The following is a 25,000-nucleotide window of genomic DNA, read 5'->3' as shown; positions in this document are numbered from 1 at the left end:
TTTCTTTGCAAACAATAAAAGTGTCGTTGCCAGTGTGCTCTGTTAGCAACTGTCTCAACTAATTTTGTCGCCGATTGTAGGTACATCCAAAGCACCCAAACGCGTCGCACACTCTACCTTTCTATCGTCCGATGCCATCTCTCCTACGCAACCCAAGTATGGTCACCACAGTCTATTGGCCTACTTAAACGAGTTGAAAACGTGCAGCGCCGTGCAACAAAACTAATTTTGAAGCTCCCTTTCCGCTGTGATGTAAGCTATAAGACCCGCCTCCAACTAACAAATCTGTTACCCATCTCATACTGGCATGAATATTTGGACATGGTTTTTTTCTACAAAGCGGTTAATAACTTAGTTTTCGTAGACAGTGAAGCTTTACCTGTAACTAGACAATTTTCGAGATCTACTAGGACTTCGAGCAGCAGTGCTATTACTTATATTCCTAACCGATGTAGAACTGTTACCTATCAACGTTCATTTTTCATACGCGCGTGCCGCGCATGGAATGTTCTTCCCGCTGAGCTACGCACAAGGCACATCTCTCTAGCTTCATTTAAAAGTTTATTACTTCAATGTTATAAAAAGGCTCTGAACTTGTACGACGTTGACGACATTAGAACCTGGAGAACAATCTGTCCTAGGTGTAACACAGCGAGGTCTCTCCTATGCCCGCTAATGTGCTGCTTCTAGCAATTTGGACTTCCGCTTTGTTTCCTCCCAAGTTTCATGCTTACATATTAGTAGCTTTAGTTATTAGGTGTTTTTATATAAATAATTAACGAGGGATCCACTGTAATTGGTTATGCTGTAGTGGTCTCGCCGCCTAATAATTTTTTTTTTTTTCCTTGTATTATTTTTTCTATTTTTACCTATATACTTATATTGTATTCCAGTTAGGCAAAGCTAAATAAATAAACTTGCGTTCTGCTCCGATTATTTCAATTGTTGTGTACATTTTATTTGACTTTTTTTTTGTACTACAATGCACTTTATTGTCGTAAACATGTTGCTTTTGCAAAATCTGGTTATGTTGCATGGCATTTTAGAAGATTTAATTCCACCGCTCCAGTCAAGAAATACTCTATATTTAATAAACGGTTCTATTCAAATAGACACTTGATTGCTTTGCTATTTCCCATTTATTAAGAATACATTCAAGAAGATCACTCCATTCTGATTGGACATATGCAGTAAAATTGTAATCTTCAACTTGTACTCTTGTATGGCAAGTAATGCAACGCCAATTGCAATAAGAGGGGCATAAACAAAAGAAAGGTGACCGAGAGGAATTTTTGTACTTTTAATACCAAGCAAGGGCAAACCTTAACAAAAAATCATGACAATGTACTCTACAAAACACAGTACTCAAACCTGGATTAAAGATATTTCATAGCTTAACTGACGTTTTTGTAAGTCGTCTTTTTCTTAAGAATTGGTCTAGCAATTTTTGGTTGCATTTATTACTGGGTTGCCAGTATGGCAAACCCAGTCGGAATCTGCGTTTATTTCGTCGCTTTTTTTCTTTCTTTCCGTGTCGGTAAAAGTCTTGCCTGTCACTCCCCTGCTAAGTAGTGGCTTTGTGCATAGAGCCTTCTGCGCGTATTTTCTTAGTATCGAGAGGGTAGTGGGAAATGCGTAGATTTCTCTGGTGGACACAGTAGAACGATTAACTCATGTAACGCGAATGCCATTTTAGTGGATCTTTAAACAAAATATACCCTTATGAAGCTCATGAATGGCAGGTCAATTGGATACACAGGCGGTGGAATCTTAAAAGCGACGAGTAATGGACTTCGACAACAATCTATCGCCCGTCGAGCCGAAATCAAAGTGAGCTGTATTTACCTGAAGTATATGGTAGTTTGACACGATTGAGTTTCTTGCCTTTACGCACGCAATGAAATAGGAAGAGGTTCTCGCCTCTAAGAGCAAATATGTTGTTTGTTTCAATAAATTTTTCGCTGGAAAAGGATTCTGTGGTATTTTCTGCCTTTGTGAATTATAATATTATGTTGTGTATTGAATTTCCGAGCTTAAGGTTGAAATGTGATATGGGAGAAGTTTTTTAGTATTGCTCTGTAAGCAGGAAGGGTTCACAGGCCTGTTAGAAGCGTGCTTGAGTTTCAACAAAATGAGCCCCAAAATCAGTGAAAAATTGTGACGCAGATGAATAATAAAGTAGCTGCCATTTCCAAAATGATGAAATTACCTGGTGATAAGTAACGTCGAACGCGTCTTGGAGAGTAAATTTTGACTTTGCATAAACAAGAGTTGGGCGATTGTGATCTTTGTTTTCACTTCGCTCATTTCATTGTAAAACTTTACAACACTTGACAGAAAAAGAAACTTACAAAAACCCGGTATCTTGCCATCATTTGACAGATGCTTCACTGTTTGGCGAGTAAACATGCCGCGGTAACTTAGTCACGGCGCCCGCTGAATTCCGGCCATGTCACTTTCGATTTGGCGATTTATTTGAACGTAGCAAAAATCTCCCAAAATGTTTGTCGCTGATTGTAACTTTTTACATTCTATATTCACGGTTCAAAATTAATGTTGTTTTCATGCCGTAAATATGTTATTCTCGATCGACCGTCCTGGAGACATCCTTCTGCTCTTTCTAAAAACTGTGTATCAATAGTTATTTACTTTTGCATCAATATTTGTTTTTGCATAAAGCAAGCTAACAATGTCTGTACCTTGCTGAGTTCGCATTTGTTAGCGTTAATAGTATTTTCGGTCCGATGCTTCTCTTTTATGAGGGGTATATTGTTTTGGTCTCCCATCCAAACACTAACCCCGCCGAACAGGCATTAACTTCAGTGACCTTCGGCACTACACAGCTATCAGATGCTCAGCGGGCACGCTTAAACTTGTGGTGAAAAGAAGTTTATCAAGAGGTCAGCCCAGAAGCCAATGTTTCTCACTTCCCATTTATTTTCTTCAATCTTTCTGGGTTCAGTACTTTGCTAGTAACCACATGTCTTGTCAGGCTATTTACCCAAGACTTCAACCATGGCACTACAATGATAGACAATACCAAAACAATATCGTGCACTGTTAGAGCTACATATTACGCAAGGACAGATCTGTTTCGTCGTACGAACGTGTGATGACCTGTGAGCCAAAGGGCCTCTTCTGGTATGACTTCTTAATGACCTTGAAAAAAAATTGTTTGGAACGGTGCACGTACCACAGGCAACCCAGTGTACCCTCACGGAGGGTCTAGTTTCTCTTAAATTTCATTCGCGATTCCACGAACGAAGGAACGAACGAGAAAGAAATTCCGTTGTTGTTACATTTCCCCCCTGATATTATGAGTCTATCTCATTAATTCACATTTATATAAGCTTTCTTGTTACATTGCATTAAAAAAATCACTTTTCCCACCTCAGAACCTAAAAACTGCAGCGTTAAGACGACACAAGGTAAATGCTGCCATTTTCCATTTACCTACCGTGGAAAGGTTTACCAGAGTTGCACTATTCAGGACCACGACAAGCCTTGGTGTTCAACAACGGCCAACTATGATCAGGATGGTCAATGGGGAAACTGCTTACCAAGTAAGTTGCGATTAGTACATATGATTTGAATTTTGGTATCAGCAATGGCACAGCTTTTGTTCCCAATGCACCTCTACGAGCTAGCAAGAATGTTCCTTTAAAAAATGAAATGTAACGGTTTTTATGGAACACATTCGTGGAATCGCGAATGAAAAGGGAACAAACAAAAAGTGTAACGAGAAAGAAAGTCCTTTGTTGTTACATTTACCACCCGGATTTTATGAGTCTATCTCATTAATTTATATTTATATAAGCTTTCTCCTTACATTGCATTAAAATATCACTGTGCCCCCCTCACTACCTTAAGACTGCAGTGTTAAGACAACAGGAGGTAAATGCTGCCATTTTCCATTCATCTACCGTGGAAAGGTTTACGAAACTTGTACTACTAAGGACCATCACAGGCCTTGGTGTTCAACAACGGCCAATTATGATCAGCATGGTCAATGGGGAAACTGCTTACTAAGTAAATATAAGTTGCGATTAATACATATGAATTTTCTGAATTTTCGGTAAGTTGATTTTTACAGTTTAAGCGCGAGACAGATAATTATGGGGGAAAATGCATGTGTTTATAGTGGACCATATAAAGTCACCTCGGTAGTCAAACGTCACTTTTTCCCAAAGTACAATCTTAAAATTTTTTTCCCATAAAAGTAGAAAGATGTTGACAATCATGAATATAAATCAATCATGCACACAACACCTGCAACCGCACGATAGGTCCATACTCATGTAAACAACCGTGCCATATAACCCGACAACGGTGGTAGCCAAATTGTAAAAAAAACCCTTCAGGCGGCTCGTATGTCCGCTGATAATTTTAGCCCTTTAGAGATAAACATTTGGCAGAGATGCGAAGATTCGGGGGTTAATGTGAACGTTTTGAGGCCAATCTCTTATCCGATGATATTATCAGCCGATATACCAATAAGCTAGAAAGGGTTTTCTTTATTTTACTTTTATTATAGCTGGCCTTTATTTTCATACTTTTTAAAAACCGCTGGTAAAAGGCCAGTGTTGAAGTAAGGGGAATTTCACTCAATTGACGTAAACAACTACATTCGATTGGATTATTTAATGTATTTTCACTCTGTCTGGACCACAACTTAACAAAATGTCTTGTAAAGTTAAGTCTCGGAACGCCTCTTAGATGAAAAACTCAGCCCTTTTAACTTACTGCACAAATCAACGTAGACGGGAACTATTAATTGATATACGTCATATGATTTTACACTACGACATGGAACAAAGTAGCCAAAAAAAAATGCATAATGGCTGCATTATAAATACCGCGATCTCTGCGTCTTGTTTTGCATTATCAGCAATGGCACAGCTTTTGTTCCCAGTGCACCTCTACGAGCTAGCAAAGAATGTTCCTTTAAAAAATGAAATGTAACGGTTTTTATGGAACACATTCGTGGAATCGCGAATGAAAAGGGAACAAACAAAAAGCGTAACGAGAAAGAAAATCTATTGTTGTTACATTTACTACACGGATATTATGAGTCGATCTCATTAATTCATATTTATATAAGCTTTCTTTTTACATTGCATTAATAAATCACAGTTGCCACCTCAGAACCTGAAGACTGCAGTGTTAAGACAACAGGAGGTAAATGCTGCCATTTTCCATTCATCTACCGTGGAAAGGTTTACGAAACTTGTACTACTAAGGACCATCACAGGCCTTGGTGTTCAACAACGGCCAATTATGATCAGCATGGTCAATGGGGAAACTGCTCAGGTTACCAAGTAAGTTGCCATTAGTACATATTATTTGAATTTTGGTATCAGCAATGGCACAGCTTTTGTTTCCAGTGCACCTCTACGAGCTAGCAAGAATGTTCCTTTAAAAAATGACATGTAACGGTCTTTATGGAACACATTCGTGGAATCGCGAATGAAAAGGGAACAAACAAAAAGTGTAACGAGAAAGATTATTCACATTCGATTGGATTATTTAATTGTATTTTCACTCTGTTTGGACCACAATTTGTCAACTGCCTTGTGAAATTAAGTCTCGCAACGCCTCTTAGATGAAAAAGTCAGCTCACACACATACACATCTATCTCCCTCTTGTTTTGCCTTGTCAGCAAGGCACAGCTTTTTTCCAGTTCACTCCTTCGAGCTGACAAAAGTGTTCTCTTTGGGAATGAAATGACCTGGATTTTAGGGAACACATTCATGAAATCGGGAATGATAAGCTTAAGGAGAAAGAGCAGAAAGAGAATCCCTCTTATGTTCTAATTAGCTTCGCTTAAACGAACATATATCATTTTACTCTTAAATTCCTGTAATTTAAGAGAAAGGAAACAACAAGAACAGATATGGCTGGATACTCAAGCGGATCCAAGACAGTTTTTATTTGTAAAATGTTTCATGCAAAATAATGATGAAATGATATATGAAATGGATCATATATGAACTGCGGACATGAAATCAAGTGAAGCTATGATCTTCCCAGTTATGAACGCAATTATTGCAATTGCGTAGAGAAGCCTGAAAAATTCTGGACTTCAACGGGGTTTGAGACCGTCACCTCAGGCTTCCTTACGCAATTGCAATAATTGCGTTCATAACTGCGAAGATCATAGCTTCACTTGATTTCATATCCGCAGTTCATATATGATACATTTCAAGTTTCATTTCATCATTGATTCCTTCCTCACGGAAACAGAACCCACAAATGACCAGCTCCCAACGTCAGTGGCTTCATAGCTCAGTTGGTTAGAGCGTCGCACGGGAATCGCGAGGTGACGGGTTCAAACCCCGTTGAAGTCTTGAATTTTTCAGGCTTCTCTACGCAATTGCAATAATGCGTTCATAACTGCGAAGATCATAGCTTCACTTGAAAATCATCTGTAAGATAACTAGAGGCTGCGCGAGCGTAAACTGGGTTGCCTGTGGTACATGTTACTCAAACAGGGAGGGCACTGAGTTGGGTGGTATTGAAGGCACTGAAAGTGCCCAGGAGTAATGCCGGAAATTAAAAAAATCGAAAAAAAAAAAAAAGGACAGAAACAAGCCTAGGAATCCAATAGGAGTAATCCCAGGAGTAATGCCGGAAATAAAAAAAATCGAAAGAAAAAAAAAAAAAAGAAAGAAGCAAGCCTAGGAATCCAATAGGTTTTCCTGGTAACTCGTAGAATGGAAGAAGCAGGCTTGGGGATCGAGGTCGAATGCGGCATATTTCTGATCATCCCCAGGGCTGCTCAGGCTGGAAACGGAACACTACATATTTTTCGTTTCGTTTCGCTTCCTCAGAAACGAAACTTATCTATTTTGACTTCAGGGTCAGCTATTTACACAATGAGGTTGGGTAGCCACTCAAAACAGAGTTTGTAATTGAAAATCTAAACATCTATGAAATGCAAAAACAAACTTGCGAAAACATGAACCTGAATTATCGCAAATCATTCAAGTTCAAGTTTATCATTAAGTCAATGTCAAATTAATACAAAACAGCGCTAGCCTGCAAATAGCTAAAGCTACTCTGGACGGGTAGCGAGTATGACTGTTTACAGAGTAAATCTATACATAATTAGAGATAAAATAGATATGTATGCACATTGAATACTTGGTATTAAAGACTAATAATAAATAAAGAAATAAATAAATAAACAAACAAAAAAAGTAAAAAAATAAAATAGAATAGAAATTGGGATTAGATTAATCTACTTTTTGCAATTATTTTGAAATCTGATGATTAGTGAAGGTATGCCAACATAATCATCCTATCCGATTAAAACTTGTTAAAGTCAGTTATGTCGCATGTTGGTAATTTACGTAATTATTGTGGGATGCCGTTCCATATTTTTGGCCCCTAATCTTGAAAAAGATTTTAATAGTTGGCTAGATCTTGAGTATTTTATATAATAATTACCTGCTAAAGAAAATCTTGTATTGTAATTATGTATCTCATTTGAGCAATAAAAAAGGTTGTAATATTACTTGGGCTTAACTTATTAAAAACATCATGCATGAGTATTGAAATAGCTTTAAAATAAAGCATATACTGGAATAGTATTGGAGGAGACAAAAAGAGGAATGACATGTGACCTATAAGGTGAAAAATATATGAGGCGAAGGGCCCGCTTTTGTAAGACCAAAATTAATTTGATTAATGTAAGATTGTGCAGCTTGGCCACACACCAGAATGCCATAGGATAGATGAGGGAATATCAAAAATCGATAAATTGTTAGTAGTACGCTTGTTGCTACATAATATCTTAATCTGGCAATAATGCCAGTCGTTTTGCTCATCTTTGAAGTAATGTGTCCAATATGATATTTCCAGCTGAGATTTGAATCAAATAGTACACCTAAATACTTGAGATACGACTTTTGTTCTAAAGGCAAAAAGGTTTGGAATCATAATGCTGACAAACACAAAAACGAAGGAAATGGTTAATAAATGTAATTTTTTTTTACTATCTGAATGATTTTGGGTTAGGTTAAAGCGATGTATTGTTGAAAAATCTTCGTTTTAATGAGTAATGTAAACAATCTTCGCACTAGACAGTTAAAGGAATATTGTTGGCTTCTCAAAGTAACTTCATTTTACACTAGAATGACTAAACAAATCTTCTTCTGACGTTAAAAACTATGGCTACCTGTTAATCATTTGTCAGAAGGAACACGGCTACAAAATTCCCGTCATCTTTGTGAAGACTGCTCGCGTATCAAATTTTAACCCACGTATGCAAATTAGTTAAGCCCAAATATTACACAACACGATGAATCCACAAAGGCCGAAAAATCTCACAAAAAAACCTTTTGAAGCGATAAATGTATTGAAACAAACCATATATTTGCTATTAGAGGCGAAAAAACCCTTCCTATTTCACTGCGTGTGTGAAAACAAGAAATCCATTCCATGTCAAAATTAACCATTCGCAACAAAATAAATTTCTCACCGAAGTTAAGGATCAAAACCTTTTCTGATGGACCTTTTCCTTGAATGGTGAAGCACAAAATAGACAACAAGCTTTCTTTCAAATAATTCTTGACTGTCACATTTCATTTCCAATTTTTTTTTTTAACCTGAAGACTGTGCAAAGTTGAGTACAAAATAAATATAAATAGCTAGACCACAGTAAACACAGATGCATTCAAGGAGTTCGATTCCTTCAATGAGTTTGTTAAGCCCATATCTAACCAGCCAAAGTTACCACAGAATTTGCCATTCTGTTTCAGTGTTGTGCATAACATAACAGTTAGTAAAATATTAGAAACAAAGCTTACCTTGATATCGGGCGGCGAAAGATGCAATTGTTGTCGAAGTCCATTGTTCGTCACTTTTAAGATTCCGGATATTCAGTTTTCACCGCTTGTGTTGTTCATGGAATTATCGTTCCATTCTTGAGCTCATAAGAGTATATTTTGTTTAAAGATCCAATAAAACACCATCCGCGTTACATCGGCTTCGCCGCCATTGCTTGTACTGTGTCCACCGGATAAAATCTACGCATTGCTACTACTCACTCAAACATAGCAAAAATACGCACAGAAGACCGGTGAAAAGCCCCGGGAACGAGGTTGAGATTGAGACCCAATTTCCTCAAACATTCCCTAACTACTCGCTTGATTCTATACAAAAATCTTGCTGGTAGTGTTCCTTAGGAATAACTAGAGGTATTACTATGGAAAATTAGAGGGCGAAAAAGCGGAAGATCGCTATGAGTTTAAGTCCGCCATAGCCATTTACCTTTCCTAGACTCCAACAGGACAGTATTCGGTGCCAGTTTCACTGACATAAACAATCGGCGACAAAATTAGTTGAGACACTTGCCAACAGAGCACACTGGCAACGACACATTCATTGTTTGCAAAGAAAACTTGTCCAGAAAGTACGTTTCCGGGATACCCCTCCCTCCCCCACCCTAATCAATGTTGTACCGCTGTCGACAAGGCTCGTAGAAAACAGAAAAACACAACATTGTCCCGGGGGTGCGGGGAAGGGGTCCATTTGCGCCGCCTAGCTTGAAATCGACTCTAAAGGATAAGAGTGTCTCAACAATTTTGACGCCGAGTGTAGAAACTCGACGCACAAACCCAAGGAGTTTGATGGCTTTCCCACAATGTTCAGTAACTTGCCATTCTAGTTCTTATCTACAATTTCATGACAAATTTGTACACTGTTAAAGCCCGTCGGAACAAATACGGCCATGCAAATTCAGTGTTTGATAAAGATGAAGTACACACTAGTCCTTCGTCCTCGTTCACTAGGCCATTTTTCCACAAGAAAACACCGCAATTTATCTTTTGTGCATTTAATAGACACTTCTTTGGCATTTTACCTTTGATGACATAAACCTGATTGGCCCCCGGTCCACCTTTGCCATCGGACCCACAGGCTGCAGATTTGCCGTACTTGTCGAAGGTCTGGTCCGCTGTAGCACTGGCTGCGCACCATCCTCCATCTTGAACTGCAAACATCTTGTATCCTTTTCTCATTGCAGCCACGGCGCACTTTGCAATGGCGTTCTTTCGAACACCCTACGATCCATCCAGAATGGAATCTTTTCCTTCCAATGGTTGGATGGCTCGATTGGAGGTGTCTTTGAAGCAGCCGATGGTTTCAAAACCTGATGGAAAGTCAATCTTACTATTTACTATATTGCTGTACGATTTTGCAAGACTATGGCACAACATCACAATGGAAATATAAAAGAAAAGGCCTCAAATGAAATTGCCCGTTCGAGAGTGTTATTTGAATTTCTTTATTGTTATTCAACCTAGATCCGCTTACAAAAAGTAACCGATCTAAACAATCCACCAAGGAAAAGGGAAACCGCAAAAAGGAAAACGTTCTGAAAATTGGACGAGTACCTATTAATTCGGAATTGTGCGAGAATATCAAGTGAATTTTTTTGGCAATAAATGAGACCAAAAATTGCTAGACCAATTCTTAAGAAAAAAAAGGACTTACAAAAACGTCAGTTAAGCTATGAAAGACCTTTAATCCAGGTTTTAGTACTGTGTTTTGTAGAGTAAATTGTGATCATTTTTTGTTAAGTTTTGCCCCTCCTTGGTATTAAAAGTACAAAAATTCCTCTCGGTCACCTTTCTTTTGTTTATGCCCCTCTTATTGCAATTGGCGTTGCATTACTTGCCATACAAGAGTACAAGTTGAAGATTACAATTTTACTGCATATGTCCAATCAGAATGGAGTGATCTTCTTGAATGTATTCTTAATAAATGGGAAATAGCAAAGCAATCAAGTGTCTATTTGAATAGAACCGTTTATTAAATATAGAGTATTTCTTGACTGGAGCGGTGGAATTAAATCTTCTAAAATGCCATGCAACATGACCAGATTTCGCAAAAGCAACATGTTTACGACAATAAAGTGCATTTTAGTACAAAAAAAAGTCAAATAAACTGTACACAACAATTGAAATAATCGGAGCAGAACGCAAGTTGCCATTCTAGTTCTTATCTACAATTTCATGACAAATTTGTACACTGTTAAAGCCCGTCGGAACAAATACGACCATGCAAATTCAGTGTTTGATAAAGATGAAGTACACTTTAGTCCTTCGTCCTAGTTTATTAGGGCTTTTTTCCACAAGAAAACACCGCATTTAATTTTGTGTGCATTTAATAGACACTTCTTTGACATTTTACCTTTGATGACATAAACCTGATTTGCCCCCGGTCCACCTTCGCCATCGGACCCACAGTCTGCAGATCTGCCGTACTTGTCAAAGGTCTGGTCCGCTGTAGCACTTCCTGCGCACCATCCTCCATTTTGAACTGCAAACATCTTGTATCCTTTTCTCATTGCAGCCACGGTGCACTTTGCAATGGCGTTCTTTCGAGCACCATAAGATTCATCCAGAATGGAATCTTTTCCTTCCAATGGTTGGATGGCTCGATTGGAGTTGTCTTTGAAGCAGCCGATGGTTTCAAAACCTGATGGAAAGTCAATCTTACTATTTACTATATTGCTGTACGATTTTGCAAGACTATGGCACAACATCACAATGGAAATATAAAAGAAAAGGCCTCAAATAAAATTGCCCGTTCCTGAGTGTTATTTGAATTTCTTTATTCTTATACAACCTAGATCCGCTTACAAAAAGTAACCGATCTAAACAATCCACCAAGGAAACGGAAACCGCAAAAAGGAAAACGTTCTGAAAATTGGACGAGTACCTATTAATTCGGAATTGTGCGAGAATATCAAGCGAATTTCTTTTTGCAACTGGACTCTCCGTGAGGGTACACTGGGTTGCCTGTGGTATGTGCACCGTTCCAAACAATTTTTTTCAAGGTCATTAAGAAGTCATACCAGAAGAGGCCCTTTGGCTCACAGGTCCTCACACGTTCGTACGACGAAACAGATCTGTCGTTGCGTAACATGTAGCTCTAACAGTGCACGATATAGTTTTGGTAGTGTCTATCATTGTAGTGCCATGGTAGAAGTCTTGGGTAAATAGTCTGAGAAGACATGTGGTTACTAGCAAAGTACTCAACCCAGAAAGATTGATGAAAATAAATGGGAAGTGAGAAACATTGGCTTCTGGGCTGACATGTTGATAAACTTCTTTTCACTACAAGTTTAAGCGTGCCCACTGAGCATCTAACAGCTTTGTACTGCCGAAGTTCACTGAAGGTTACCCCTGTTCGCCGGGGTTAGTGTTTGGATGGGAGACCAAAACAATATACCCCTCATAAAACAGAAGCATCGGACCGAAAATACTATTAACGCTAACAAATGCGAACTCAGCAAGGTACAGATTTTGTTAGCTTGCTTTATGCAAAAACAAATACTGATGCACAAGTAAATAACTATTGATACACAGTTTTTAGAAAGAGAAGAAGGAAGTCTCCAGGGACGGTCGATCGAGAATAATATATTTACGGCATGAAAACAACATTAATTTTGAACCGTGAATATAGAATATAAAAAGTTACGATCAGCGACAAACATTTTGGGAGATTTTTGCTACGTTCAAATAAATCGCCAAATCGAAAGTGACATGGCCGGAATTCAGCGGGCGCCGTGATTAAGTTACCGCGGCATGTTTACTCGCCAAACAGTGAAGCATCTGTGTCAAATGATGGCAAGATACCGGGTTTCGTAAGTTTCTTTTTCTGTCAAGTGTTATAAAGTTTGACAATATAATGAGCGAAGTGAAAACAAAGATCACAATCGCCCAACTCTTGTTTATGCAAAGTCAAAATTTACTCTCCAAGACGCGTTTGACGTTATTTATCACCAGGTAATTTCATCAATTTGGAAATGGCAGCTACATTATTATTCATCTGCCTCACAATTTTTCACTGATTTTGGGGCTCATTTCGTTGAAACTCAAGCACGCTTCCAACAGGCCTGTGAACCCTTCCTGCTTAAAGAGCAATACTAAAAAACTTCTCCCATATCACATTTCAACCTCAAGCTCGGAAATTCAATACACAACATGATATTATAATTCACAAAGGGAGAAAATACTACAGAATCCTTTTCCAGCGAAAAATTTATTGAAACAAACAACATATTTGCTCTTATAGGCGAGAACCTCTTCCTATTTCATTGCGTGCGTGAAGGCAAGAAGCTCAATCGTGTCAAACTACCATATACTTCAGGTAAATACAGCTCACTTTGATTTCGTCTCGACGGGCGATAGATTGTTGTCGAAGTCCATTACTCGTCGCTTTTAAGATTCCACCGCCTGTATATCCAATAGACCTGCCATTCATGAGCTTCATAAGGGTATATTTTGTTCAAAGATCCACTAAATCGCCATTCACGTTACATGAGTTAATCGTTCTACTGTGTCCACCAGAGAAATCTACGCATTTCCCACTACCCTCTCGATACTAAGAAAATACGCGCAGAAGGCTCTATGCACAAAGCCACTACTTAGCAGGGGAGTGACAGGCAAGACTTTTACCGACACGGAAAAAAAATAAAAAAACCACGAAATAAACGCAGATTCCTACTGGGTTTGCCATACTGGCAACCCAGTAATAAATGCAACCAAAAATTACTAGACCAATTGTTAAGAAAAAAATGACGTACAAAAACGTCAGTTAAGCTATAAAAGACCTTTAATTTAGGTTTGAATACTGTGTTTTGTAGAGTAATTTGTCATGATTTTTTGTTAAGTTTTGCCCCTGCTTAGTATTAAAAATACAAAAATTTATCTCGGTCACCTTTCTTTTCTTTATGCCCCTCTTATTGCAATTGGCGTTGCATTACTTGCCATACAAGAAAACAAGTTGTAGATTACAATTTTACTGCATATGTCCAATCAGAATGGAGTGATCTTCTTGAATGTATTCTTAATAAATGGGAAATAGCAAAGCAATCAAGTGTCTATTTGAATAGAACCGTTTATTAAATATAGAGTATTTCTTGACTGGAGCGGTGGAATTAAATCTTCTAAAATGCCATGCAACATAACCAGATTTCGCAAAAGCAACATGTTTACGACAATAAAGTGCATTTTAGTACAAAAAAAAGTCAAATAAACTGTACACAACAATTGAAATAATCGGAGCAGAACGCAAGTTGCCATTCTAGTTCTTATCTACAATTTCATGACAAATTTGTACACTGTTAAAGCCCGTCGGAACAAATACGACCATGCAAATTCAGTGTTTGATAAAGATGAAGTACACTTTAGTCCTTCGTCCTAGTTCACTAGGCCATTTTTCCACAAGAAAACACCGCATTTAATTTTTTGTGCATTTAATAGACACTTCTTTGACATTTTACCTTTGATGACATAAACCTGATTGGCCCACGGTCCACCTTCGCCATCGGACCCACAGGCTGCAGATCTGCCGTACTTGTCGAAGGTCTGGTCCGCTGTAGCACTGGCTGCGCACCATCCTCCATGTTGAACTGCAAACATCTTGTATCCTTTTCTCATTGCAGCCACGGCGCACTTTGCAATGGCGTTCTTTCGAGCACCATAAGATCCATCCAGAATGGAATCTTTTCCTTCCAATGGTTGGATGGCTCGATTGGAGGTGTCTTTGAAGCAGCCGATGGTTTCAAAACCTGATGGAAAGTCAATCTTACTATTTACTATATTGCTGTACGATTTTGCAAGACTATGGCACAACATCACAATGGAAATATAAAAGAAAAGGCCCCAAACAAAATTGCCCGTTCCTGAGTGTTATTTGAATTTCTTTATTCTTATACAACCTAGATCCGCTTACAAAAAGTAAAGGATTTAAACAATCCACCAAGGAAAACGGAAACCGCAAAAAAAAAAACCGTTTTGAAAATTGGACGAGTACTTATTAATTCGGAATTGTGCGAGAATATCAAGTGAATTATTTTTGCAATAAATGGAACCAAAAATTGCTAGACCAATTGTTAAGAAAAAAATGACGTACAAAAACGTCAGTTAAGCTATGAAAGACCTTTAATCCAGGTTTTAGTACTGTGTTTTGTAGAGTAAATTGTGATCATTTTTTGTTAAGTTTTGCTCTTGCTTGGTATTAAAAGTACAAAAATTCCTCTCGGTCACCTTTCTTTTCTTTATGCCCCTCTTATTGCAATTGGCGTTGCATTACTTGCCATACAAGAGTACAAGTTGAAGAGTACAATTTTACTGCATATGTCCAATCAGAATGGAGTGATCTTCTTGAATGTATTCTTAATAAATGGGAAATAGCAAAGCAATCAAGTGTCTATTTGAATAGAAAAGTTTATTAAATATAGAGTATTTCTTGACTGGAGCGGTGGAATTAAATCTTCTAAAATGCCATGCAACATGACCAGATTTCGCAAAAGCAACATGTTTACGACAATAAAGTGCATTTTAGTACAAAAAAAAAGTCAAATAAACTGTATACAACAATTGAAATAATCGGAGCAGAACGCAAGTTGCCATTCTAGTTCTTATCTACAATTTCATGACAAATTTGTACACTGTTAAAGCCCGTCGGAACAAATACGACCATGCAAATTCAGTGTTTGATAAAGATGAAGTACACTTTAGTCCTTCGTCCTAGTTTATTAGGCCTTTTTTCCACAAGAAAACACCGCAATTTATCTTTTGTGCATTTAATAGACACTTCTTTGGCATTTTACCTTTGATGACATAAACCTGATTGGCCCCCGGTCCACCTTTGCCATCGGACCCACAGGCTGCAGATTTGCCGTACTTGTCGAAGGTCTGGTCCGCTGTAGCACTGGCTGCGCACCATCCTCCATCTTGAACTGCAAACATCTTGTATCCTTTTCTCATTGCAGCCACGGCGCACTTTGCAATAACGTTCTTTCGAGCACCATACGATCCATCCAGAATGGAATCTTTTCCTTCCAATGGTTGGATGGCTCGATTGGAGGTGTCGTTGAAGCAGCCGATGGTTTCAAAACCTGATGGAAAGTCAATCTTCATATTTACTATATTGCTGTACGATTTTGCAAGACTATGGCACAACATCACAATGGAAATATAAAAGAAAAGGCCCCAAATAAAATTGCCCGTTCCTGAGTGTTATTTGAATTTCTTTATTCTTATACAACCTAGATCCGCTTACAAAAAGTAAAGGATCTAAACAATCCACCAAGGAAAACGGAAACCGCAAAAAGGAAAACGTTCTGAAAATTGGACGAGTACCTATTAATTCAGAATTGTGCGAGAATATCAAGAGAATTTGTTTTGCAATAAATGCAACCAAAAATTGCTAGACCAATTCTTAAGAAAAAAATGACTTACAAAAACGTCAGTTAAGCTATAAAAGACCTTTAATTTAGGTTTGAGTACTGTGTTTTGTACAGTAATTTGTCATGATTTTTTGTTAAGTTTTGCCCCTGCTTAGTATTAAAAATACAAAAATTCCTCTCGGTCACCTTTCTTTTCTTTATGCCCCTCTTATTGCAATTGGCGTTGCATTACTTGCCATACAAGAGTGCAAGTTAAAGATTACAATTTTACTGCATATGTCCAATCAGAATGGAGTGATCTTCTTGAATGTATTCTTAATAAATGGGAAATAGCAAAGCAATCAAGTGTCTATTTGAATAGAACCGTTTATTAAATATAGAGTATTTCTTGACTGGAGCGGTGGAATTAAATCTTCTAAAATGCCATGCAACATGACCAGATTTCGCAAAAGCAACATGTTTACGACAATAAAGGGCATTTTAGTAAAAAAAAAGGTCAAATAAACTGTACACAACAATTGAAATAATCGGAGCAGAACACAAGTTGCCATTCTAGTTCTTATCTACAATTTCATGACAAATTTGTACACTGTTAAAGCCCGTCGGAACAAATACGGCCATGCAAATTCAGTGTTTGATAAAGATGAAGTACACACTAGTCCTTCGTCCTAGTTTATTAGGCCTTTTTTCCACAAGAAAACACCGCATTTTATCTTTTGTGCATTAAATAGACACTTCTTTGGCATTTTACCTTTGATGACATAAACCTGATTGGCCCCCGGTCCACCTTTGCCATCGGACCCACAGGCTGCAGATTTGCCGTACTTGTCGAAGATCTGGTCCGCTGTAGCACTGGCTGCGCACCATCCTCCATCTTGAACTGCAAACATCTTGTATCCTTTTCTCATTGCAGCCACGGCGCACTTTGCAATGGCGTTCTTTCGAGCACCATACGATCCATCCAGAATGGAATCTTTTCCTTCCAATGGTTGGATGGCTCGATTGGAGGTGTCTTTGAAGCAGCCGATGGTTTCAAAACCTGATGGAAAGTCAATCTTCATATTTACTATATTGCTGTACGATTTTGCAAGACTATGGCACAACATCACAATGGAAATATAAAAGAAAAGGCCGGGAATAAAATTGCCCGTTCCTGAGTGTTATTTGAATTTCTTTATTGTTATTCAACCTAGATCCGCTTACAAAAAGTAACCGATCTAAACAATCCACCAAGGAAACGGAAACCGCAAAAAGGAAAACGTTCTGAAAATTGGACGAGTACCTATTAATTCGGAATTGTGCGAGAATATCAAGTGAATTATTTTTGCAATAAATGTAACCAAAAATTGCTAGACCAATTCTTAAGAAAAAAATTACTTACAAAAACGTCAGTTAAGCTATGAAAGACCTTTAATTTAGGTTTGAGTACTGTGTTTTGTACAGTAATTTGTTCTCATTTTTTGTTAAGTTTTGCCCCTCCTTGGTATTAAAAGTACAAAACTTCCTCTCGGTCACCTTTCTTTTGTTTATACCCCTCTTATTGCAATTGGCGTTGCATTACTTGCCATACAAGAGTGCAAGTTGAAGAGTACAATTTTACTGCATATGTCCAATCAGAATGGAGTGATCTTCTTGAATGTATTCTTAATAAATGGGAAATAGCAAAGCAATCAAGTGTCTATTTGAATAGAACCGTTTATTAAATATAGAGTATTTCTTGACTGGAGCGGTGGAATTAAATCTTCTAAAATGCCATGCAACATGACCAGATTTCGCAAAAGCAACATGTTTACGACAATAAAGTGCATTTTAGTACAAAAAAAAGTCAAATAAACTGTACACAACAATTGAAATAATCGGAGCAGAACGCAAGTTGCCATTCTAGTTCTTATCTACAATTTCATGACAAATTTGTACACTGTTAAAGCCCGTCGGAACAAATACGACCATGCAATTTCAGTGTTTGATAAAGATAAAGTACACACTAGTTCTTTGTCCTAGTTCAATAGGTCTTTTTTTCCACAAGAAAACACCGCATTTAATTTTGTGTGCATTTAATAGACACTTCTTTGACATTTTACCTTTGATGACATAAACCTGATTGGCCCCCGGTCCACCTTTGCCATCGGACCCACAGGCTGCAGATTTGCCGTACTTGTCGAAGGTCTGGTCCGCTGTAGCACTGGCTGCGCACCATCCTCCATCTTGAACTGCAAACATCTTGTATCCTTTTCTCATTGCAGCCACGGCGCACTTTGCAATGGCGTTCTTTCGAGCACCATACGATCCATCCAGAATGGAATCTTTTCCTTCCAATGGTTGGATGGCTCGATTGGAGGTGTCGTTGAAGCAGCCGATGGTTTCAAAACCTGATGGAAAGTCAATCTTCATATTTACTATATTGCTGTACGATTTTGCAAGACTATGGCACAACATCACAATGGAAATATAAAAGAAAAGGCCCCAAATAAAATTGCCCGTTCCTGAGTGTTATTTGAATTTCTTTATTCTTATACAACCTAGATCCGCTTACAAAAAGTAAAGGATTTAAACAATCCACCAAGGAAAACGGAAACCGCAAAAAAAAAAACCGTTTTGAAAATTGGACGAGTACTTATTAATTCGGAATTGTGCGAGAATATCAAGTGAATTATTTTTGCAATATTGCTAGACCAATTCTTAAGAAAAAAATGACTTACAAAAACGTCAGTTAAGCTATAAAAGACCTTTAATTTAGGTTTGAGTACTGTGTTTTGTACAGTAATTTGTCATGATTTTTTGTTAAGTTTTGCCCCTGCTTAGTATTAAAAGTACAAAAATTCCTCTCGGTCACCTTTCTTTTGTTTATGCCCCTCTTATTGCAATTGGCGTTGCATTACTTGCCATACAAGAGTACAAGTTGAAGATTACAATTTTACTGCATATGTCCAATCAGAATGGAGTGATCTTCTTGAATGTATTCTTAATAAATGGGAAATAGCAAAGCAATCAAGTGTCTATTTGAATAGAACCGTTAATTACGTGGAATGCCGAAGGCAACCAGGTCTTAAAACCGGTCTGGTGTCTTTTTTTTGTTGGTAGCCACAAATGTGCATACCCCACGGATATTGAATTAATCTCCGATATGGTGCATTTACATTTATTCCCACCAGTAAGTCCAAATTTTCCTATCCCGAGGAGAAGTCATATTCTTTCCCAACCTTCACAATTATCTGCGAGCGCGTTAGACCACTCGGCCACCGTAACATACTTCCGTTCACAATTATGAAAGCAAAGATTTATTGTGGAAGCTTTCCGCCCGCCATGATTGATTCAATATTAAACTTTGTATTAAACTATTCGATAAAGTGGACAGATGCTTTTTCTTTGAGAATGGCAAATTTTAAAGGTAAGGGTGATATTCTACGGTATTTCTAGATCTTGCCTCGTACTTGTGTGTACCACTGTGAACACTATTTTGCATACAACGAATACTTCATTAGAAGTGTTTTGCTCAGAACGAATACTCCAATATTTTTTGGGAACCACTTTGTTCGCCGTTTTGACGTAGAAAGAAAATACGAAAATAGATTTCAACGGCCAAACAAGATAAAAAATGAAATCAAGTTTAAAAAACCGAATTAGCTATCGCCGTCACGGGGACTTGCAGCGGTCCCCCATCCAAGTACTAACCTCATTCGGAGGAGCTTAACTTTAGCTGACAGGTCGACTAGCATCAACGATTGTGATTTTTGTGTTAAATTGGCGAACTTTATAACACTTGTAAGAAAAAAAAAGGAAACTGACAAAAACCCGGTGTCTTGCCGTAATTTTGTCACAGGTGCATCCTTTGTTTCGTGAGTTGTCAGTATTAAACACGCAAGGTAACTTGATCACAGGCGGCCGCTAAAATCGATGTCACTTTCGATTTTGCAATTTTACTTGTACGTCCAAAAGTACGATAGAAAAATTGAACTCTGATTGAACGTAACAAAAATCTCCTGAAATGTTTTTCGCTGATGGCAAATTGTTTTATTCTCGATGGACACTTCCTAGAAGTTTCTGCTTCTCTCCTTAAAAACTACATATTAAGGACGTTCGCGCCATTTGTTGCTGCGCATCCTTACTGCGCACGCAAATGCACACGCCACGTCATACACGAGCGCGCGCGCTAAGTAATAAAATGAGAACTGATAGAGCAAAAGGCCATCGCTATAGCTTTGCCTGGATTTAACGGTCTTGGACGTTAGGTGACCCCTATTTTTCTTTCCAGAAACGGATTTTATTTACAATTATCTCCACGTTGTCCAAAAATGAACAAAAAATCAATGTGGGAAGTTCAAAAAATTTCAAGATTTCTGCTCACGGGACATCAAATCCTGCCATCTTGCGGCTGCAAGGCGCGTGAAACTGTGGTCGCTAAATGCGAACTTGATCTTTAAGGGAACCTCACCAGTTGACTAAATTCACTTAATTAGTCCACTTAAACAATATTTGGCAGACAAGATTTCACTTCAAAGATTTAATTGCAATATATTTGGGTCTACAGACACTGGTCTTATTCGATAACGAAGCCCGATTTTGTCACATTTTGGGTGTTTTTTCCGGACATGTTATCTCCAAAACGAAGTCGGTGACCGCCCTTTTTTTTTACATTTCTGGCATAACTAACTCATCATCTTACAGTGGTAAAAGTTTCAGAAGAAAATCAATGTCGAAAACATTTCGCGCGAACGTCCTTAATATTTATATACTTTTGCGTCAATGTTTGTTTTGCATAAAGCAGGCTAGCAAAATCTGTACCTTGCTTAGTTCGCATTTTTGAGCGTTAAAATAGAATTTTTGGTCGTATGTTCCTGACCGTAAGTCGCATATTTTGACGTTCCCCATCCAGATACTAACCCCGCTGGACCAGGTTAACTTTAGAAACATCGGTCTTGGAAAGCTGTCAGCAGCTCAGAGTGCACGCATAAACTTGTAGTGAAAAAGAAGTTGTAAATCATCAACATGTCAGCCTTGAAGCCAGCTCGAGTGTAGAATCATGACAAACTTTTGTAGTTTCTAAGCACCATTTACTACTTGTAGCTTTTGTTGAGTTCTGAATCGATGATAGAGAGAGTTTTGGCGATCTCAACCCGGACTGGACTACTGGATTTAAGCTTTTTTCTTAACGAGATTTCAAATTATTGTGGAACGTTTGTACCAAGTTACTCTAATACTGAAATCAAGATTATGGAATTGTAAAATTAGAACTTTGGACAGGACTATAGAACACGCAATTACGGAGTTTTTAGATTTTTGAGTATTGAGAGAGTAGAGTACAGATGTTGTGTTCTTGTCTTCGCCACGGCAGATTTAAACAGTTTGCAAGAGTCTTCGAATGCAGGGCCCGGTTGTTCGAAAGCCGATTATGTTTTCAACTTTTTGGTGACAGTTTCCTTTGCTTATTTTTGTTTTTCAAGATTGAATATCAGCCTTGAACAGCATTTGCGAGTAGAGAATAAAACTCGTTTTAAAACTTGGCTTTTGAACAACTGGCCCAGGATGATAAGTTGTTGAACTGTGATTTGTAATAAGTTTTTCGGATGATTTAAGGCTGATCGTGTAATTTTTAGATGAATGGAGTTAAGGAAACAGATAAAACTGTGGGATTTGAATAAAGACTCCTTCAAAAAAATAAGTAAATAAAAAATCCCGTATCCTGATGACCCGCTAATAGGGCTTCGTTGTTTGCATTTGCAAATTTAGTAACAATAACAACGAGTTTTTACAACAAACAACTTCAAGTTATATTACAGATTTATCTTTCTGGTAAAAAAGTATCAAAAGTATTTTTCCGAAAGACTTTCAGGCTTCTATCAATATTGAATAATACTTTGTACCTAAATTAGCTCTCAAATCATGATTATGCTGGAAAATATAAGCCCCACAGAAATGGTTTGGTCAGTTAAACTTGTAAAATTTATGAAGTTTTGAATAAATAGAAAATAAAAGATTCAACAACGATTTGAACCTTGAGTAAGTGTTCCGTGTGGACTAACGTTAATAGGGTCATTCGATTACTTTTCTTTCCAGTTAGAAAAGACATCAAAAACGACATTTTACGAAAACTGAGCACCCCAAAAACCTAGGAAAATGCATACATTAAACATACTTACCAACGGTGTCGCTAGCAGCGTTTGGAAGATTGATAAGGAAAGCACATACGGCCTGCCAAAGAATGAAAGCCAAAGAAAGTCAAACGTTAGATGTTAGCGCGGGTGAAAGACAGGAAAAGAAAGACAAAAAGAAAGGGAGAAAGCAGACACGTCGAACGAACAAAGGAATGAGGAGAGGTTTCTTATTAGAAGGAGAGTAGCAAACGGATAAGCAATTAAGATGCAAACAAATAAGTGAAGGCCAATAACGTTCTATTAAGTGAAGATTCCGTCTTTTCAAGCGTTTGATATCAAACCTATTTGTTGTCTCATTGACCTATATCTAAGTTCAACCAAAATAACTTGGCAATGGTAGTGTGTGTGTGGGGAGGGGGGTATGCATGATAATAATTCTAAGTGACCAGTTCAGTTAAAGGCAATTTAGTAACTAAAAGCTAGAATTGCTTGACTTACCAAAATCAGGGAAATCTTCAGAAGCATTGCAAATGGCAAGAGGTTTGTCAACAACTGGGCCTGCGGAAGAATAAATTCCTCTTTAAAACGAATCTTAAGCTGATTTTACATTTAAAAATGTGTTTTTTTCATACCGTGAGAACAGTGTATATTTAACGGCATGAAGACAGGCAAACGTCTCAGTCTGGATATATGCAGCATTGACAACACTTAGAAAATACACAAACAAGACTGCTGAATGGTTCGGTGTTATTCCGATAAACTTGACGAGCAAACATTATAGTTTCTAGCATTGCATCAAGACAAGATTAAACTTCATCGGAATTACCCAGGGGGATCCAGGTCACGAGGATGCTCAAATGGGGAGAAATTCTTCTGAACCAAAAGTAAACCCCTAAAAATCTCATGCTCCATTATTGAATCTTACGGACTATCTGAAATAAACTTTCGCAGAATAAGGGCGTTTGGTCAAATATAATGCGGCAAAGGCTGGTGCAATTCTTCCTCCGAACTTCACTGAATTTGCAATCTTGTCAGCTAGCTTGACATTTTAATCTGTAAAATTTAGAGATAACCTAACATTTTGTCGTTGGACTGTTTGGCAAGAGATTTTTAAAGAAAAAAACAAAGAGAAATACAGTATTCTTTTAACGTGGTTGCCCATAAAGGTTTATTTGGTGATTTTTTTTCGGCTAATCTTCGGTTGTAGTGCATTTCTAAGATTGCGCGAAGTAAAATCGATCATGATAAGTAAGCTTACGTTAATTTTCTGATGAAGTACAAACAGTAAGATGGACTCCCAGAGTTTCGTTTGTTTTTGTACAATTGGTCTCTCTGGAACATGCCGTTTTATTTGTCTTAAGTCAACTCAACTGGAAATGTTATAAAGAAATGTTGACTCCAAATTGTACAAACTAACCACTTCATGTACAGTAAGTAAATAAAGTCGTTTGATATACAGTTATTCGAAAGATGCATTCATGTAACTTGCGATTTTATCAGCATCTCCTGTTGATATATACGTCCTTTGTCTTATCCAGGAAACCAATATGTATCGGCTCTCATTGCCATTCGAAATTAAAGAACCAGCTATTTAGTTTTCAAAACATCAGGGAAGCGAGGGCCAAAGTACTTTGGATCACACGGCTACAGAGCTCGGCAACGGAATCGCTAATTTCACTCTTTCTAGAGATTCAAACCCGATTCTGGACAAGTTATGAGATGTTTCAGATGGCATATCTACATTTATACCAATAAAATGAAGCTTCACCGTCTACGTCATTGTAAGAAAAAAGACAGCAAATTTCTTCGTACGCTAATGGCGGATCGGGTCTCGACAACTTCGCGAGAGCTGCGTGCAATCACAATGGCGACCACACCGTTCTACTCTACCATGTCGTTACTACGAAGGGACTGTCTTAATGATCTTCACGAGTACTTTGGAAAGGGTGGAGGCAATAGTATTAGCCAGGTCATATCTTTCGAACATGAAGTGTCACAAGGTTTAAACGGTTGAGATTTAATTTTTCTGTTACTCCAGGTCTGGGCCACAATTAAGATTCTTGGAAAGCAGAATTTCCTTGCGCGGTCGCAACTCAGGCAAACTGAAGAAAGTATTACAGATCATGGTTTCAAAGGTTTTCTATGGAGTGTGGTTTCTTTAATCTCGATCGTTGAAATTCGCAGAGCAAACCTTTGTCTTCGTTCTACATCTACCATCCATGAAGGAGTTTATTTATGAAAATTTTGTGAATTATTACCAGGGCAACGAACTCACTCGCTTCTTCAGCTCGTTCCGCCAATCGCTCCCGTAACTTATATCTAAATCACTAACAATTATCCATCAAATCAAAAGGCTTCACCTTCTATCCACGATCAGCTTCCTCGCCCTTTCAAGGGAAAAATCCAGGGAAATCTTGAATGAAAAGATGTCATTTAAATGCAATTAAGTGACGACTGTCATTTACGTACATGTGTAGATCAAAAACTCATTAATAATTCATAAACCCATTGACCTATCAAATGGTCGATAATACATCACGTGCAGTGACTTTATACCAATAAACCTCCCCCTTATATGTATGCGTTGCTTTATCAGCTGATAAAACACTTTTCATTAGTATGCGCTGTTTTATCAGATATAAAGACACCACGTGACTTTTGGAATATTAATTAATTTCAGCCATTACAAACTTCTGGGTG

General features: G+C 37.9%; 1 protein-coding gene across 1 annotated transcript in view; it reads right to left on the bottom strand.

The window, feature by feature from the left end:
• The window catches only part of LOC138013505 (uncharacterized), a 50,726-nt gene that overhangs the window by 9,311 nt on the left and 16,415 nt on the right, over positions 1 to 25,000 (bottom strand). The window contains exons 2-10 of the mRNA XM_068860593.1: positions 24,661 to 24,713; positions 22,799 to 22,858; positions 22,346 to 22,397; positions 18,290 to 18,577; positions 16,960 to 17,247; positions 15,630 to 15,917; positions 14,298 to 14,585; positions 11,198 to 11,485; positions 9,867 to 10,154 (exon numbers count right to left, since the gene is read on the bottom strand). Of these exons, the coding sequence (XP_068716694.1) occupies positions 10,066 to 10,154; positions 11,198 to 11,485; positions 14,298 to 14,585; positions 15,630 to 15,917; positions 16,960 to 17,247; positions 18,290 to 18,577; positions 22,346 to 22,397; positions 22,799 to 22,825 (1,608 nt within the window). The 5' untranslated portion in view covers positions 22,826 to 22,858; positions 24,661 to 24,713 and the 3' untranslated portion in view covers positions 9,867 to 10,065. The remainder of the gene's footprint in view (positions 1 to 9,866; positions 10,155 to 11,197; positions 11,486 to 14,297; positions 14,586 to 15,629; positions 15,918 to 16,959; positions 17,248 to 18,289; positions 18,578 to 22,345; positions 22,398 to 22,798; positions 22,859 to 24,660; positions 24,714 to 25,000) is intronic.

This window comes from Montipora capricornis, chromosome 8, assembly GCF_036669925.1.
Source record: "Montipora capricornis isolate CH-2021 chromosome 8, ASM3666992v2, whole genome shotgun sequence".
Classification (NCBI taxonomy): Eukaryota; Metazoa; Cnidaria; class Anthozoa; order Scleractinia; family Acroporidae; genus Montipora; species Montipora capricornis.
This window is presented reverse-complemented; position numbering and strand designations above follow the sequence as displayed.